The following is a 19,902-nucleotide window of genomic DNA, read 5'->3' as shown; positions in this document are numbered from 1 at the left end:
GTGTGTGTGTGTGTTAGTGTGTGTGTGTGTTAGTGTGTGTGTGTGTGTGTGTGTTAGTGTGTGTGTGTGTGTTAGTGTGTGTGTGTGTGTTAGTGTGTGTGTGTGTGTGTGTGTGTTAGTGTGTGTGTGTGTGTGTGTTAGTGTGTGTGTGTTAGTGTGTGTGTGTGTTAGTGTGTGTGTGTGTGTGTGTGTGTTAGTGTGTGTGTGTGTGTGTGTTAGTGTGTGTGTGTGCGTGTGTTAGTGTGTTTGTGTGTGTTAGTGTGTGTGTGTGCATGTGTGTGTGTGTTTGTGTGTTAGTGTGTGTGTGCGTGTGCATGTGTGTTAGTGTGTGTGTGTGTGCGTGTTAGTGTGTGTGTGTGCGTGTGCATGTGTGTTAGTGTGTGTGTGTGTGTTAGTGTGTGTGTGTGCATGTGTGTGTGTGTTAGTGTGTGTGTGTTAGTGTGTGTGTGTGCGTGTGTGTGTGTTAGTGTGTGTGTGTGTTAGTGTGTGTGTGTGTGCGTGTGCGTGTGTGTGTTTGTGTGTGTGTGTGTTAGTGTGTGTGTGTGCATGTGTGTGTGTGTGTGTGTGTGTGCGTGTGCATGTGTGTGTGTGTTTGTGTGTGTGCATGTGTGTGTGTGTGTGTGTTAGTGCGTTAGTGTGTGTGTGTGCATGTGTGTGTGTGTTAGTGTGTGTGTGTGTTAGTGTGTGTGTGTGCGTGTGCATGTGTGTGTGTGTGTTAGTGTGTGTGTGTGTGCATGTGTGTGTGTGTTAGTGTGTGTGTGTGTGTGTGTCTGTGTGTGTGTGTACCTGCTCTGGTTGAAGGTGTGGATGTTGACTCGGTGGTGTTTGTATTTCTGCAGGATCTTCTTGGTGTCGTCGTCGGTGTTGAAGGAGTTCATGAGGACGAGCGGCACGTCGGCGTTGAAAGTTTTGTTCAGATGCTGAAAACATTTTTAAAACAAAGTTATTCACAGAGAAGAGCTTCAAAACGTCACATCTTTAGAGCTTTAGAGCTTCACATCTTTAGAGCTTCACATCTTTAGAGCTTTAGAACTTCAGAGCTTTAGAGCTTCACATCTTTAGAGCTTTAGAGCTTCAGAGCTTTAGAGCTTTAGAACTTTAGAGCTTCACAGCTTTAGTGCTTTAGAGCTTCACATCTTTAGAGCTTTAGAGCTTCAGAGCTTTAGAGCTTCACATCTTTAGAGCTTTAGAGCTTCAGAGCTTTAGAGCTTTAGAACTTTAGAGCTTCACAGCTTTAGTGCTTCAGAGCTTTAGAGCTGCAGAGCTTCACATCTTTAGAGCTTTAGAGCTTCAGAGCTTTAGAGCTGCAGAGCTTCACATCTTTAGAGCTTTAGAGCTTCACAGCTTCAGAGCTTCAGAGCTTCACATCTTTAGAGATTCACAGCTTAAGAGCTTCACAGCTTCACAGCTTTAGAGCTTCAAAACTTCAGAGCTTCAGAGCTTCACAGCTTCAGAGCTTCAGAGCTCTTGAGCTTCACAGCGTCACATCTTCAGAGCTTACGAGCTTCAGAGCTTCATAGCTTCATAGCTTCAGAGCTTCAGAGCTTCACAGCTTCACAGCTTCAGAGCTTCAGAGCTTCACAGCTTCAGAGCTTCACATCTGTGTGTTTTATGCGTGGTTTGTGTACCTCGATCTGCTGCACCGTCAGGTCCAGGAAGGTGTTCTCGTTGCGGACGCTGATCAGACTCTTTGGACCCTTACAGCCCATGCTGGTTCCCAGACCCCCGTTCAGTTTGACCACAGCCAGCTTGTTGAGGCTGGCACTGATGTTGTCGGGGAGACCCTTCGACCTGATCCTTTCATACGGCTGAATCTGAGAAAACAGCAGAGGAAACATGTCAGCTTGTAAACAAAGAAAACAATATCCTCCTAGATTATATTTTTTGTTTAAATGATTCAAACCAATAACGTGGTTATTGGTCTAAACATGTTGACTGGTAACATGAACTTGTTGATTTAAAATAAAAAAAACATCCCTCCATGCTAACCCTGGAGGATTTGAACGTTCAGACTTTAACATATTCAAACATATCGCCCCGTTTTTGCACTTTACAGTCGCCGTATTTCACAGCGAGCTGCTTCGATGTCCGCTATTGTCGATCCTCTTGACGCCTCCACAGTTTGCTGAGTCAGGTGATGTAGTTTTTATCGGGTTTGGCGGTAAAAGCTTCATCACATATGCCACCTTCCTCCAGATCAGATCAGCTAGTAGAAAAATGAAACTGCAGTAGCCGGGTTCGGCCTGTAGAGGGCAGTGTATGTGCATGTTTTTAACACAGAGAGTAGGATTTAAAAACTTTGGACTCAAATGTGGAGATTTGGACCTGAACTGATCCAAACACGAGTACCCAGATACAGATGTTTACAGCTGAGAGGTGGTCTGAGGGTCTAGTGTTGGACCACAGTGGAACTTTATTCTGGAGCCCCTCAGTTTATAAATCTGTGTGCACATCTTCGGCTTTTTATTATTTCTTAGTGAAGCCTGGTGGGGTCAAAACTTCACAGTGTGTGGGATCAATTTCAGGTCTGACCTTTGGAAGATCAGCAGCAACACATGACAGCACTGTGTGTGTGTGTGTGTGTGTGTGTGTGTGTGTGTGTGTGTGTGTGTGTGTGTGTGTGTGTGTGTGTGTGTGTGTGTGTGTGTGTGTGTGTGTGTGTGTGAAGAAGTGAAGAAGAGAAACTTGCTGAAGTTTTCTGACCTCACAACGTGTCACATTAACGTTAAGTGAAAGAGCTGGTTTATAGGATGCAGCATGTTTCGTGTTGCGGTAGTAAAAGTTCATCTCATACACCGGATTTCTTAAATCGGCTAGTCCTTGTACTGATGTGAAAATGTATACAACTAAACAAACAGCTGATGTCGAGCAGCGTGGGAGACGAGTGTCAGCGTCTGTGCGCTCTAAATCCAGACCTTCAGATGCTGCAGAGGTCACCCTATTCTTAGAGCTAACCTTCACTGCACTGGGTATTCTGGGAACACAGGGGGGAGTGTGTGTGTGTGTGTGTGTGTGTGTGTGTGTGTGTGTGTGTGTGTGTGTGTGTGTGTGTGTGTGTGTGTGTGTGTGTGTGTGTGTGTGTGTGTGTGAGAAATGTCATGCTGCTGATAAATAGTTGGCTCGAGTCTGTCCGTCCTCTGTACTAAGATCTGGTTACGCTCGCTCGTCTCTGAAGCTTGGCGCTTGTCTTTTCATTCTGTAGTAGTCGAGTCATTTAAAGGGACAGTACCACTTTTTCTTTTTCACACTCAGATTAGTGCTGCAACAACAAATCGATAAAATCGATTAATAAAAGTGTTGGCAACAAAATTGTGATCACTCCCTATGTCGCAGACTTTGGTGACGTACACGCCGAACTGTTTACATGCCGACAGCAGCACAGCGTGGCGGAGCTAGAGCGTGAGAGAGCGGAGCCGGTATTTCGTATATTAAAGAGTCCATATTCTGCCCGTTAGGGGTTCGTATATTTATGTTCCTACTTTTGTACGTTCACTATAGATAAAGTTCTAAAAAAGTGTCTGTTTTCATGAACTGCTCCTCCTTGCTCCCTCTGCGCTCTGAGTCCGTCAGCTACACTCTGTTGAGCCCACACTGTTAGACCCCACGTGGGCCAAGTCTGCTCTGATTGGTCTGCCGATCCGCTCTGTCGTTATTGGTCAGTTGCTCAGCACGCTTCTCAGAAATTTCAACATGAGCTGCTGGGCCACAACGAGCCAATGGGCTTAGATCAGTGATCTCACACTGACACATTTTTTTCGAGGGGGGCTAGAACCGAGCGTTACATGCAGCTAATGCTACAGCTAACAGGAGGACGTAGGAGAAGCTGCGTTTACGCAGACTTTGAATTTTTGCACATAAATGTGACTAAACATGCACAGGACACTTAGAAAACACACTAAAGAGCAGATAAAACCAGAAAAAGAAGAATATTGGACCTTTAAACATGGCAGAGCAGAGAGAACAGTTCAACCGAAATCTTCTAAAGTGTGGGAGCACTTTAGAAAAACACGAGTTAGCAAGCTTTGCACTAGCGATATGGCGCGGCACGGGAGCACCACAGTGATGATGCAGAACCTGAAAAGTAAACATGTCGGAGTCATCGCTGACTAGGAAGGGAGCTCGACAGCAGGGTAAGTCACTACAAAATCCCATGTTTGTTCAGTTTTCAACTAAGAAAATGTAACGTTAGTGTCTCCGGTTGCTCGGCTGGTGCTTGTGTTTATTTTATCCAGCTTGACAAGCATGAAAAGTTCATTAAAGTAACGTTAGCGTTAGCTGGTTAATGACGCCGGTAGAGAAAATGTTTTACTTTGCCAACGCCAAACAAGCTTAGACTAAAGAAAACTTTAATATTTCCACGTTCAATACGTTGTCAGATATATTCTTTGCTTTTTTCCCATATTATTTTCTGTTGACGTTGGAATATATTTGTGTAGGTGTGTTTTACATTTTATTTTAATGGTTTTTTTAAAGCACTTGGTCAGCTTGCTGTAAATAAACAATTAAAAACGAATGTCCTTACTACAATGATTTAATCATTTAATGATTAAGCTTCCAGTGTTCATTTTCTGTAATAAGGTGAGAGTTAATACACTGCACTGTATGCAACTGCATTTAGACACTTAATTAAATTTGTGTAAATAAGAAGTTTTTAGGGTACCTGTATGAGTGTAAATAAATATATATTATAAAAACGTGTGTTGTCTGTAAGTGCTCTTTGGGTTACTTTCTTGCCTTTACATAACAATAATTCATAACTAAAACAACAAGGCATCTTGATTTGATGTAAATTGTGCTGTTTTACATACTAATACTATCTTTGTCATTGCAGAAAACATCATGTACACCACAGATAGCATCCTCACCATGCTCGTCGCTGACATTAGGCCTCTGACGACGGTTGAAAATGAAGATGTAGCTTCACTACCATGATCTCCACCTTGAACCCTGGCTACACTCTTCCCTCAAGGACCCATTTCACGAAGCTCATGGAGACGTCCGAGCAGTCACCTGTTCTTTTTGCACTTTTGTTTGCACTGTCAATTAACTAATGTTCTGTTTTTGAATAAACGTGTGGAAATTCAAAATGTTTTTTTTTTTTTTTTATCCGATTAATCGGAAAAATAATTAACCGATTAACGGATGATTAAAATAATCGTTAGTTGCAGCCCTAGAGCAGATGTCTTCACTGGGTCATCATGATACCAGGATTTTAAAATTCAATATGATTCTAGTAAAATCGCTAGAAAACTCTTGTCTTCCTGTCACAGCACGCTTGTCTGCGGCTGCATTTTAGCGTTTTTTTGGCCAGTTATAAAAATTACCAAAATGATAAACTTTTCAGCTCAAGGTGCCGAGTCACAGCGGCCGTCAGTGCCACTTTTGGACGAGGCAGCCGATCAAATCAACATGGAGGATTTACCTCTGCTTTGAATCAAGTCTCTCACTCTCCATGATGCAGCGTGGACGTTGTGTTATATCTTCTGTCCACTGAGACGCTTCTCTGTTGTGTTTTATTTATTTGGACTGGTGATTAATGTCTGTGTTTGTGTCCCATCAGCCTGCTGCTCTGACGTCTGAACTCCACCTTCAGAGCACTGACCTTGGGCTGCAGCTCAGCGGATTCCAACATGGAACTCTGACCTGTGGCAAACATTGGGACTTGTCGGGGGAGGGGGAGTGAGTGTGTGCTGCTCACCAAGTCCTCCGGCGGTCGGTTGATTCTGGCCCAGTCGACCGAGGGACCTTTGACCTGCAGAAATCTGTGGAAGAGCTTCTTGAATCCATCGAAGTCTTTTCTGGAGATCTAAAACAGAACAAGCCGAACGTCAGTGACACGTCGTGACTAAAACAAAAAGCTGTCAGCTGTGAGTTTCAGACGTCTGCAGAGTTATGAATATTAGACTTCAGGACTTCATATTAGAACACCCTCATGTTCATCAGCAGACTCATGGTCGAGAGACTAAAAACATGCAAACCGATATGATCACACAATCCCACACACATCCATGTTTTCTTCTCCCTTTGACTTGCATTGTAACCTGGTTGACCTTTTTTCCGCCGCCATATTGCTGTATTTAAAACTCTGAAAACCTATCTTTGGCTGTTTATCCTCATTCACATCATTGTGAAACACAGAATGGGATATACTAGTGACTCGGCGCTGCACAGCTCCACAGAATCAGAGCAAACGAATCTTTTCACATCATTTATAGCACCATTCATGCCCAAAGTAACCCTAAACAGGCAACCAGCTGGTTGACCTGCATATCTGCTTCCTGATTGGTTAATCTGAAAAATATAACCTGAAATGTTGCTGAGTGAAGAGGCAGGAACACAAAGTTATCCTCCTGCAGATTTTAAAACACGTCATGAATTCATGTCAGTAATTAAATCAAAGTCACCACCCCCTCCCACTCGCTGCGTTCTATCATCAGCTCACATCGTGCGTGCGTGCGTGCGTGCGTGCGTGCGTGACCTCGGGGTTGTTGACCTCATGTTTCACCACACAGTCCACGTGCTGCGTGATAAGATGAACTAATGGACTCTCTGTGTGTGTGTGTGTGTGTGTGTGTGTGTGTGTGTGTGTGTGTGTGTGTGTGTGTGTGTGTGTGTGTGCGCACGCAGCACTTGACAAATATTTGCTATATGAATGAATCAGATACACATGGATTCTCTTTAAGGCCCGCCTCCCCCAGTGCCCACTTCTTTCTGACTGGTCAGCGCTCTGGAAGCCTTCCAGTGGGCCGAACGCTGCAGGGCTACCTCATCTGCATGTTACAAAGTCAAATCCACTTTTATATACTGAAAGAAACCCACCTGTGAGTGCAGCGACTAAACCCAGCTGATTAAGAGTCGGGGCGCTGATTAAGAGTCGGGGCGCTGATTAAGAGTCGGGGCGCTGATTAAGAGTCGGGGCGCTGAACGGGGGTTTCTCACCTCAGCCTCACTCTTGTTGGTTTCTGTCGTGAGCAGCGCCTCCAGCTCGCGGTGCATCGACTCCTCGTGCTGCTGACGGAGCTTCTCCTGGAACTCCGTCATCGCTCCTCTGGTCAGGTCTGCAGAGAGAGAGAGAGAGAGGGAGAGAGAGAGAGAGAGAGAGGGAGAGAGAGAGAGAGAGAGAGAGAGGGAGAGAGAGGAGCAACATGGTGACATAAAGGTTGAACAAAGTTAAAGTCAGGAGTCCGGCTTTGTGTTTGAAACTGAAGGTTTCATTTGAGACTTGTTTTGCTCACAAAGGCTGTGTTTTAAAAAACAAAGATTTTAAGGTTGTTTCTGACTTCCTAAAAACATCAAACATCTGAAACAACAACAGTTAGCTTTAAAATCAGACGCTGACTTTAAAGTGGAAGTCAATGTCAACGTGTCCCGGGAGATAGCGCTGAGGATTCTTTAAATACTAAAAGCAGAACCTTTCCTCTATCAGACCGACCCTGAGAGGAACTCCAAGAGAAAACCTGAAAGTTCTTTATTAAAGAGTCCAATCTGTCCCAACAGCAGGAAACAAACTTACCCGCTACAGTCAGAGACATTTCACCGAAGTCAACACACAAAGACGACAAAGACGGGGGTCAAAGAAGAAGACGAGGAAGGAGGTTCAGAGACGGCTCACAGTGAGTCCACAATCCCAGAGAAGAAGAAGAAGAACAACACACGTCCTCCTCATCGTCAGCTGAGAGAGGAAGCTCACAGAGCTGCAGCCCCGACCCTGAACGCAGCACACAAGACCTGCCCCCCCCCACACACACACACACACACACACAAGACCTGCCCCCCCCACACACACACACACACACACACAAGACCTGCCCCCACACACACAAGACCTGCCCCCACACACACACACACACACACAAGACCTGCCCCCCCACACACAAGACCTGCCCCCACACACACACACACACACACACACACTCTCACACACACACAACTCGTTCAATACTTCAGTACTTGGGGTAGAGTGTCTCTCCCAAGGACACATCGGACATGTGGCTGAAGGAGCTGGGAATCAAACCCCCGACGTTCTGGTTAATAGACAACCGACTCTACCCACTGAGCCACAGCCGCCCCACTGATGATGCTCGTTGTAATCCATATAGCGCCCTCTGCTGGGGACAGAGAACTGCCAGTGTAAAACAATGAAACTCAAATGAAAAGATAAAATTAGCCGACTCCAGAGAGTCACTGGAGACGCTGATATCGACTGGCAGATTTATCGGTGTGGCTCCGTGTGGAGGAGTTTACTGTCTGAGCTGTGTCAAAGGACAATTTCTGTCACTGTTGGGACAGATTTTAAAGTCTATCTATCTATTGCGCAAGCATAAAAGTTAAAACAGAGCTGCCCCCCCCTCCTCTCTAGAGTGGATGCTCACTCAGGTCACCATGTGGTGGACTCTGAAGCTTCAGTGTTTATCCAGCTCTGCATGGGTCTGTAAACCTTTCTGTGTTCTAACCTCTCTCCATTTTTCAAAAGCATCTCCAATATTGATCCTAGTTTGAGCACGTTTCTGCTCGTGGAGCTTATTAGAAACATGCAGAGGCTTTTTAGGTCGGGTACAATCACTTCTATCTGAACCACTTCTCTTGACCGCTTCCATCGCTGCAACACCTGTTGACCTGATAACTGCTCTCATATCTGACAAACTGAGGGGCGTCCAAAACGCTGTGTGTGTGTGTGTGTGTGTGTGTGTGTGTGTGTGTGTGTGTGTGTGTGTGTGTGTGTGTGTGTGTGTGTGTGTGTGTGTGTGGGGAGGGGGCGTGTCTTAAAAGCGCCTACCTTCTCTGGTCCAAACAAATCCAGAGCATTCAGGAGCAGAATCTAAAGTTAGAAGGAGGACATACTGGCTGCTGCATTGTTGTCAGAGAAGCCAGCACTTCAACATGTTTCCTTAATGATCAGAGAGTAAGATACCTTTATCATCTCACTGATTGGACCTTTACTTCATGTGGTATTAAGAAATGTTTAAAAGTATACTTTGTTTTCACGTATCAACATCAGTCTCTATTTTGGAGATGTTTTAATGAATGCCTTCACATGTGTTGAATAACTTGATGTTTGTGTTGTAATTTATTTTTATTGATAAGATAAATGATCAGATAACACTGTGTTTGTGAGCAGGTTCATGCAGCAGTTTAGAAAATGTTTCAGGTCTGTTACCCACCTGAGCACCCTGTCAAAGTACCGGGGGACCCTCACAACACCAACCGGCCGGGACCGGGTCAGACTACCGCTGAGACCCGGAGGACCCGAGTTCAGAATCAAAAAGTCGGTTTAAAAGGTCGAAAGTGTCCGAAGTTTCCTCCTCCTGCTGCTAGCTTCTCCAGCTGACTGCCGGCCTAGCTGCTGTCTGCAGGCAGCGCGAGCGACACCAAACAACTGACAGCGAGTGACGTAGCCAAAAAGAAAGACGCCTATTGGTCTGAGATGCCTGTCAATAACATGAGTAGATCCCGCCTACCATGATATTCTAACTCGACTCAAATAATAGTTTTAAAATGTTTAAATCCATCATATAATAATAGAATATTATGAAACATGAAACAAAATACTACGAAATAAAACACATTTAAGTTAAAACATAATAACATAATAAAACAAAAACAAATGTAATAAATAATTCGTAAAATAGAATATAAATTTAAATTAATTTAATTTAAAAAATAAATTTAATTTAATTTAAACAACTTAAATAAAATAATAGAAAATTAGGTTAAATATATCTATTTTAATTTTAATATAATTTAACAACATAAATTAAAATAAATAATAATAATAATGAAATAAAAATATTTTACGCTTTTGCTTTTTTACCTGTATTAAGCTTTGATAAAAGTTTAGTTTTACAACCATTTCTTTCGTTTTTTTTATTTTATTAGATTCTGTGTTAATATTATTACTATGCAGTAATAGTTATAATAATAATTGTGGTAATTAAATTATCATGTATTTATTTCAGTTATTAATGTTACCTGAGTGTGAAACATTCAAATATCAGATAAATATGTTTAAATTATATTTATATCTGACTGTATTTGTATTCTTCCTCTCTGAAGGTGACGTCATGTTAAACTGCTAGTCATCTTAAACGGATCCATCCAATCCATTAAAATTCAGCCTGGATCAACACCGCCCCCGTGTGGCTGAAAGGAGAACACAGAAACATGAGAGGTCACTGTAAATCTCAATGTGTTGTTTTTTCCTCTTCACTTCATCTGTCACTAAAAGTCAGGTTTTCAGAGAACTCATTAAAGATGGCACTTTCTCTTCCTCTTCAGACTTTCATTGACCTCCATCACATCTTTTTCCCTACTTTTCAATTGGACATCGTACCTCTACTCTTTTTTTTCTCCACGTTATCCTTTCCTTCCCGATGACCAACCATGGGCCGACCTCCTCACCTTGAAAGCACACCAGAAACCCCTGGTATCTAAGATTCAGGACAAACTCGTGGCTCTTGATATCATTAAAAACGCTTCATGGCAGCATGAGGGATAAAGGCGTGCAGCGTGTACGCTCGATGACTCCTAGTGCCAAGCTGCAGTTTAGACAGTACTACACAGAGTCCACTTCAGCAAATCTGGAGTATCTGAAATATATCGGGATATCATGATATGTGCAAATTTAATTCAGACAACAAGAGATCTTTGGCTACCTCCCCTAGGGGGTCCCGGGCCCCAGGTTGGGTACCAATGCTTTAACCAATGCTTTAACCAATGCTACCAAGAGAAAAGACGAGACGGGTCCACGTGGGACGAGATGAGACGAGGCGAGGCGAGAGGTGTAACCCCGCCTCTCGACCAATGATGCTCAGATCAGCTCCAGGCCCCGCAACCAGAAGTGGTATAAATGGATGGAGGTTCAGGTGTCATTATGTATCATACAGCAGCTGATGAAGAACCTGGTTGGGCTGGAAATATCTTGAATTGTGTTTTTTAATGCATATAGCAAATAAAAAAAGTATAATTTTGTGAATCTTTGTGAATCACATCTCGTAGTTTTGTTCGACTCTGCATGTGCGTACGCTGGCTGACTTTTTCTAAACTAATGCATTCACCCAAAGGTCTGACACTTGGACAGTAATCACTTTGTTTAGTGTTTAAGTTGTGTTAGGAAAGAAGACATGTTGGGTTCTCTGTGATGTTCTTCCTGGTGTTTGTCTTATCAAATATGTTAATCATGTAAAGAGGAAGGAAGTGCAGTGATTAAAAACACTCTGATATCTGTCGTCTGCTCACTGCCTGCAGAGGAGAGTCTTTTTTCAGACGTTACTCTTCTTCACATGTAAGTAGAATCATTCCTCAACATGTCTACTAATGTTTGAGTGCTGCTGTGTTCTTATTATTCCACCTGCTAACATGTTTTATCTTCCTTAAAGTCACAACGAGAGATGAGAGGAGCAGCGATGAGTTTAATCAGAGCAGCGAGTTGGTTTATCGTCGTCCTCCTCTCTGTGTCAGGTATGTCATATCTAGACTTTCATTCATTTCATGTGTATGAAGGTAGATATGTTGCAAAATAGGAGAGCTTGTAGAATGTGATATGAGAGCTTGTAGAATGTGATGTGAGAGCTTGTAGAATGTGATGTGAGAGCTTGAAGGAAAAGTGAACTTGTGTGTAAAAATGTTTACTTGTACAAAAAAATCCACTACTTTTCTCAAGTGAATCTGCGCTGCTTGAGTTTTGCAACACATTTCGCGAGACGTCTGTAGCAAAACAAATTTGTACTTGTACAAATGCCCCCCTCCCCCTCCCTCCTCCCCTCACTGTGTGTCTGCGTGTGGGGGGAACTGGCCAATCAGAAGTAAATTTCCAGTGAATGCAGTTTATATATTCACCACAATCACAAACTACAAGATAGTACAACACTTGCATTAACAGTATTATTAACAGCCGAATTAAATGTACTATAGTCACGAGTATTGGGGTGGCTGGTTGTCTTGGTTTCAGTCACCAATCTCTTGATATAAGAAATTTGTGAAAAATCAATGGAGGATTTGAATGGGGAAAGAGAGCACAGTGTAGTTCTCTCTGTGAGAGAGAGAGACCGAAAGAGAGAGACAGAGAGAGAGAGAGAGAGACAGAGAGAGAGAGAGAGAAAGAGAGAGAGACAGAAAGAGAGAGACAGAGAGAGAGAGAGAGACAGAGAGAGACAGAGAGAGAGAGAGACAGAAAGAGAGAGACAGAGAGAGAGACAGAAAGAGAGAGAGAGACAGAGAGAGACAGAGAGAGACAGAGAGACAGAGAGAGAGAGAGAGAGACAGAGAGAGAGACAGACAGAGAGAGAGAGACAGAGAGAGAGACAGAGACAGAGAGAGAGACAGAGAGAGAGAGCGAGAGACAGAGAGAGAGACAGACAGAGAGAGAGAGACAGAGAGAGAGAGAGAGAGAGAGAGACACAGAGAGAGAGAGAGAGAGAGACAGAGAGAGAGAGACACACACAGAGAGAGAGCGATAGAGAGAGAGCGAGAGACAGAGAGAGAGACAGACAGAGAGAGAGAGACAGAGAGAGAGAGAGACAGAGAGAGAGAGAGAGAGAGAGACAGAGAGAGAGAGACACAGAGAGAGAGAGACAGAGAGACACAGAGAGAGAGAGAGACACACAGAGAGAGAGAGAGAGACAGAGAGAGAGAGAGAGACACAGAGAGAGAGAGAGATAGAGAGAGAGCGAGAGACAGAGAGAGAGAGACAGAGAGAGAGAGAGAGAGAGAGAGAGAGACACTTTTCTGGCTCGGTGTCACTTCAGTTAGTGCAGAGTGGATAAGCTCCTCCTCGAGAACGGGTCTACAAGTACAACATCTGCTGGATCAAAAAATCTCAAATAAAGCCTTTAAACATTTCCCTTCATAAAACAGCTGATTACTTGAACATATAATCCTTGATTATTTATTCATCATTATGTATATTTTGTTTTTGTCAATGGGGTAGAAAAGAAAATATTTGTCTGAAAAAATAAATCTTTGTAAAGATCGGCCTTTAATTAAAAAAACTTTGAGATTAATATCCTCTCGTCCTTTTTTCACGACACACAAGAGATGCGTTGTTACAAAAAGTAACTAAGTAACTTTTACTTGAGTACATTTTAAACAAGTTACTTTTTACTTTTACTTGAGTACATTTTTAAACTGGTACTTTTAATTGTACTGATTGTAAAATTTTATCAAAGTAACAGTACTTTTACTTGAGTAGAATATATCAGTACTCTTTATTCTACATTCTACAAGCCCTCACATCACATTCTACAAACTCTCTCATCACATTCTACAAGCTCTCATCACATTCTACAAACTCTCTCATCACATTCTACAAGCTCTCATCACATTCTACAAGCTCTCCTATTTTGCAGCTATCTACCTTCATAGTTACACCTTAGTGTGCACCATGGCATTGTTTTCTACAACCATGGTGCAAATAGCCTCCTCCTGTTCAGGTGTGAAAAGGGGCCCTCTGCGACCCCTGTGAAGTTGTCTTGCAGTGTGGAATGTGGAAAAAATAGAGTAATGCAAAACACAAAATTGAATAAGATAAAATGTCACTGTATAACGTATACTTACTGTTGTAGCGTATTTAAATTATTAAGATGTTATATCTTTATTTAACCTCGGATTTAAGAAGGGGCACCACTTCCTGTTAAAGGAAGAAAATAACTTTAATGGTATAAGTTAATTAATTAATCAGTCAGTTTCATATCTTGAAAGAAGTATGTTCTGGAAATGTTAAACAAGAAAACACACAAAATCCTGAATTTTATGTGTAAAATTTAATATAAAAGGGGTAAACAATAATGTATAGATGAAACAGATAAAGAATATGATTATTGTGATCAGGATAATGTAATTATAATGTATGGTGACATTATATATTTAGTAATGAGATGAGACGTGGTATTGTTTGAATGACTTAATCAGAAAATGGTCAAAAAGAAAAAGTTGATAAAAGAATTTTGGGATTCTATTTGGATTTAAAGGAGGGCTCTGAATAGACACGACTAAAGACTCAATCTTCCAACACCCCTTGCCACCAGCAGTCTTACTGTGAGATGTGTTCAATTGAACTCCGCCGGCTGGTCCTGCGTTTCAGTCTCTGGCAAGCGGTTCTTTCCAGGCCCAGAGAGGTCCACGGGCCAGATTAGATGCCTTGACAGCTTGGTCGGAGTGTGCAGCTGGGATGGAGATTGTATGTCGGTTCAGCCGTCGTCTCAGATGCTTCAAGAGGATCTAACAGAAAAAATATTAAAGAGGCTTTTGATACGTTGATTTCCAATTCAGATTAACCTGATGGCCATCTTGATGAATCCAAACTAAGGAATTGGCGTTCAAAATTGAAGAGCAAAGACTTTGGAAAAGAAAGTTCAAAAACCTTGCTTGAGCCAGAAAGAATTGATGTTCCAAAAATTGTGCGTGAAAAAGAAAGTTCGGCAGAGAGTCGTCTCTACGGCACAAACTTGAAAGAAGTGATTTGGACCAAAGTCCGAAGAGAAGAGAGCAAGAGCTGAAGCTCTAAACTTCAAGAAACCAAACTAAGAAGAACCTAAAGATCTGAGCTGAGTGTGAGCTCTTATCTGCTGGCTAAGAGGAGGGGGGTCTGCAGGCAAAGAGGGTTGCCGCCCACGGGTGAATCCCATTCTGATCGGAGGACATTTGTTTAAACTAAACCAAGTTTACTCAATAAGATTAAGAATAAGAATCTAAACATATATACGCCACCATACATTCATTTCGATATTATTTCTATCAGATCCACGTTGATGTAGGTTCACATCATAGACTTAGACAAACATTTCGATCAGATTCATGTTGAGATGAAAATAACACCATCTGGGAACATCCTCAGTTAATCCCAGCCTGTAGGTGAACAAAAACATGTTATACAGTCAACATTCTTAACAAGACATATTAATAAAGTAGGAAAAGAAATTGGTGTCTTTAAATAACACCTTCTATAGCTAATATCGAAGAGTATGCTTTATAAAACGTCTAAATGTATAATTATGAAGGTTACGTATTCATGGATATTCTAACACTAGATGGCAAGAGCGCTCAAATTCAAATTCCTATTAAACATAATATAACTCTGATTCCTATTCTGAAGATCAGATTTTGAGTTTAAAAAGATGATTATAATACATTCAATGTGACAATTACAAATATCTAGATGAAGAAAGATATAAATGTTCATTTGATGCAGAATTAAAAGCTGTGGTTTAATTCAGTTCTTCAGCAGTCCTTCAACAGATGGTCAATTTTACGACTTTGCAGAGACTGGTTTTGGTCACAGTTCATGTCTTTGGGGTCAATTCGTAGATAGCAGAGTGTTCTGTTTCCACTCGATTGTTTATTCCAGGTGTTGTAAAAGTTCATAACATCCTGTCTGAGAGGGAGACTTAAATCATTGATCAGTTCCTTTGTTCCTTGGTAAAAGTAATGTTAATCCACAGTCCTGAGTCCTGCAGGAAGAGAGTTGTAAACGTGACTGCTGATAATGGCTACACTGTATATTGTAAAATACAAGTGGAATACTGTAATATTGTATGAAGCATTACAGAAAGTATACAGTATTACAGTACAGTGCCTTGTTAGATTACATACCTGTTCTGTCGACGACAAATCTGAATGATTGAGGACACAGTTTTTCTCCCAACATTTGGCTGAAACCCTTCAACCAGCCTCGGCCATTGTAAGCCCATGATTGAGAACGTGATCTACAAGTGTGGCTCTTATCTCATCTGGAACACGCTTATGTCCTCGGCCTCACTTCTCTTCCTCTTCTTCTTCTCTCTGGCTGTTGACCTCGTCCATTCCTTCCATTGTCAGACATTGTAACATTGTGTTGTGCTCCGGCTATATATATACTTACATGATGGTTCACGAGATGTAACTTTGAGCTATTTCAGAAAACTGGTTGATCAATGGTTGATCTAATGCTTCACACATTTCCCTTCGTTAGAGAAAGTCAAGATTCACCTGGGAGCAATTTACCAATTCAGGACAAATTTGGAAAAAAAAGTCTAATGGAAATGTATAGAAATATGCTTGACATATTATGACAACTTGTTCAACCATTTTGCATGTAAAGACTTATGTGATGAACTAATGCCTAAATGTTGTGGGGGGTGAGACTATTCAACAGAGACCCATGATAATACATTTTGATCAACATGACATAAGCAATTGATAATGTAGGGAACAACAGAGAATTGTACATAATCATTTGCATAGCATTAGCAACTTGTTCAAAGAAATGAGAAACTGCTTTTTTGATGTGCACAAGTGACACAATGATGTGAAGATTGAACAAGTAGTTTTGAGAATTTCAATTCTGATCTGAGAAATGTACCAAGGCGACTGAGAAAAACTGTAATGTTTCATAGAAATACACTGTAAAAATAATTCATGTTATTGTTAATATCTTTTATTCATATTTGTTGTATTTGTTTACTGTATATATTGTAATCATTTGTTGTTCAAAATGTTTTCTGTACTGCTTTGGCAACATAGATTGTTGATCTGTCATGCCAATAAAGCTCATTTGAATTGAATTGAATTGAACTGAATTGAGAGAGAGACAGAGAGAGAGAGAGAGAGAGAGAGAGACAGACAGAGAGAGACAGAGTGAGAGAGAGTCTTACTGACTTTCTCTCCATCACTGATTAAATATATTTCTGATCAAATCTTATTGTCTGCCCTCAGTTAGATGTCGTGTATGAGAATGTGTCGGCCATCACTGCAGCACAGACAGAAGCTGCAGAGGAGCAGGAAGACGTGCTGTGAAGGTTAGAGCCTCCTGCACTGAAACAAACAAACCCACTTCACATTCAGAGTCCCAGGTACAACTTTAACTTTAGTTTGATGTGATTTTCTAGATGCAGCAGAACATCATATCTGATACGGAGAGGAGAGGAGAGGAGAGGAGATGAGACAAGAGGAGACGAGACGTTTGGAGACGAGAGGAGACGAGATGAGACGAGGTATGTATGTATACTTATGAAATCAAATGTGACTGAATAACCTGATTCTGGTGTTAATACGACCTAAAATACTCAAATTAAGCCTAAATGAATTTTCAGAGAATATTTGTAAGGTGGAGCGCTACTGCCATCTAGTGTTTGTTATCTTTGTGGACATGTAAGTACCTATAATCATATATATATATATTTAGACCATGTGATGCTCAGATGATCTGTTATAACTATAGATTAGGATGTGTTAGTTAGGAAATACTATTTCTGTATTTTATAGTTCTGTTTTATGATTTTATAAGTTTGTTACTGCTTAATACATTGTTTTCTTGTCTTACAGATTGTATAGGAAAAATATTCTCCTAATTGTTAGTGATTACTATTGCAATGTTGAAACTCAGAATACTAATTTTTAGTTAAGGTATGGTGACGTTATACGTCTGTTTAAAGGCTGAATATTCAACATTTTACACATAAATGTAGTATGTTTTTCAACTGACATTGACTGAAAAGATAACGGTCCTATTCCGTCCTGTAATGAAAAGGACAACGACAGACGTCTTCCCACTCGAAGGAGAACACATCGACGCCGCTCTTTGCGTTAGGAATTCTCGCAGCCATCAAAAACTCATCTGCACCAGAATGGACGGAAGATCTGTTTTCATCGTCGGACCTTTTGTCCTTCATCAGTCGCGGACAAAGCTGTTCTCAAGTGAGGCTTAAATCAGCTCTGCGTAGTCTAGAGAATGTGTTTAATATTTGTTTTATTAATGTAAAAACTGTAATCTTTTTCTTCTTTATTGGACCGCCACGTCCTGAGTTTTACCGGTTTAAAACTCTTGTTTTGTTTCTGTGTACAAGCCGCCATGTCCTGTTTTTGTTTTCTGTAAACAGCGTTATAACAGCACCTTCAATTTATGAAATACAGGTTATTAATTAATTATTAACAATATTAGTAATTAATTAACTAATTCCAGACTGATTTTGGTGATATTTGGTTATTCTGATCTCAGAGTGGTGCCCAGAATCAATTAAAGTTAGTTTAATAAAATTGTTAAGTTATATAAATAATTGATTTTAAAATAATTATCAATAAAATAACTAAATTTGACTATATAAAACCACAACATAAATGGTGCCCCGTGCGAGGCTCCAAATTAAACCAGCTTTGTTGCACTGATAATGCAAAGTAATCCGAATTTTTAATCCTAAAGAGATTTTTCTTGAATTTCATTCGGATACATCCAAACTGTGAAATACGATTAAGTGCTCAGACATTCTGTCGCCAATCGGCAATAAAACACCTGAACAGTTATCTGGCAATTCAGGGAGAGAGCCCACATGCTGATGTCTGGGGATCGTCAAAGGAGTCCTAAAAAATGAACAGATCTCACGTTGCTCCAAACCAACATGTGCTAATTTAGAACTCAAACGAATGACCATTTCATTTATGCTTTATATATTTACATGAGATCAAATGTGACTGAATAACCTGATTCTGGTGTTAATACGACCTAAAATACTCAAATTAAGTAAAAGCTGTCTAAATGAATTTTCAGAGAATATTTGTAAGGTGGAGTGTACTGCCTAGTACATCTAGTGTTTGTTATATTTGCGGACATGTAAGTACCTATAATCATATATATATTTAGACCATGCTCAGATGATCTGTTATGACTATAGATTAGGATGTGTTAGTTTGGAATTACTATTTCTATATTTCATAGTTCTGTTTTATGACTTTATAAGTTTGTTACTGCTTAATACATTGTTTTCTTGTCTTACAGATTGTATGAGAAAAGTATTCTCCTAATTGTTAGAGATTACTCTTGCTAATCTGATGTTGAAACTCAGAATACTAATTTTTAGTTACGGTATGGTGACATTATACGTGTTTAAAGGCTGAATATTTGACATTTTACACATAAATGTAGCAGAAATCCAGTATCTCCTTTAAAAAACCTCTATGAATCATGACTGTCTACAATGAGTGTGACACCCGAGTCCCGCTGTCTGTGATGATGTCAGAGCTGTATCTACAGCGTGTTTACATGGACGGGACGTACATACTGTACTCACTGATTATTTGAATGTCACTTAAGCTTTTTGAGATCACGGTCATTTTGTGTAAATTTACATGCAGTGTGAAGCTACGAGCTAACTAGCTAAAGAGCGCTAGAATTTGCATGCTAACACAACAATGCAGCGCGAGTTGATTTGTTTTCATGCAGGTGCTCAAGAGCGACATCTACAGGATCAAAAAGTTGTACATTCTTCCTTTAAGTTCTTATACTTCATTTTATTAGGGTAAAATCAAGTAACTCAGCTTGTGCAAGAAAGCATCGGAGCTCGTCTCCCTTATGGAGCCCACCCCCTTCCTGTTGTCCGAGACAGAGGTGGAGAGAATCGACTTCTCTCCTCAGTCTTGTCTTCGTCTCTCGTCGCATGAAGTCGTTTTTTGGTTCCCAAGAGAAAGACTTGCTTGTGAGGGTGTGGTCGCTCTTCTCTGAGCCACTGCCTTTGTGTCTTTCTTCAGCACGAAGTCTGGCAGATTCGGAAGAATTCGTCAGTACCTTTGAAAGCTTATCCAGTCGTGGAGGAGTCCGAAGCGAACACAATCCAAAGTAAGGTTGTGTTGGGGTTGTATCAAGTCAACTTTGGTTATATTCTTTAATAATTATATTTAATTATTAATAATATAAATAAAATATCATTAAACTATGTTTAATCTCGTTTTGGGGCACCACCGTGTACTCAGGGAAATATAACCAAAATATCACTCAAAAGGGTCGTGTCCAACATCAAAAGCAGAGTCCAGATCTCTTATACAAACTCGTTAATCACATTTCGTTAAATCAATTCCAACCTCTCGTTTTAATTTGTTACTTTCACCTTATAACGTCACCATACCAATGTCATATACCTTATAGTTTCATTAATATACTCA

The 19,902-nt window shown here is 40.9% G+C and overlaps 1 protein-coding gene across 2 annotated transcripts in view; it reads right to left on the bottom strand.

The window, feature by feature from the left end:
* Positions 1 to 9,357, bottom strand: part of LOC110004292 (UTP--glucose-1-phosphate uridylyltransferase) — a 13,921-nt gene extending 4,564 nt beyond the window's left edge. The window contains exons 1-5 of one of the 2 annotated variants that reach the window (XM_065960578.1): positions 9,162 to 9,357; positions 6,940 to 7,058; positions 5,699 to 5,806; positions 1,629 to 1,814; positions 787 to 920 (exon numbers count right to left, since the gene is read on the bottom strand). In XM_065960578.1, the coding sequence (XP_065816650.1) occupies positions 787 to 920; positions 1,629 to 1,814; positions 5,699 to 5,806; positions 6,940 to 7,041 (530 nt within the window). In that variant the 5' untranslated portion in view covers positions 7,042 to 7,058; positions 9,162 to 9,357. Of the gene's footprint in view, positions 1 to 786; positions 921 to 1,628; positions 1,815 to 5,698; positions 5,807 to 6,939; positions 7,059 to 7,513; positions 7,719 to 9,161 lie in introns of those variants that run through there. The other variant, XM_065960570.1, reaches the window with a different exon arrangement.
* Between the last annotated feature and the right edge of the window lie 10,545 nt (positions 9,358 to 19,902).

Source organism: Labrus bergylta, chromosome 1 (assembly GCF_963930695.1).
Source record: "Labrus bergylta chromosome 1, fLabBer1.1, whole genome shotgun sequence".
In the NCBI taxonomy this organism is placed as follows: Eukaryota; Metazoa; Chordata; class Actinopteri; order Labriformes; family Labridae; genus Labrus; species Labrus bergylta.
This window is presented reverse-complemented; position numbering and strand designations above follow the sequence as displayed.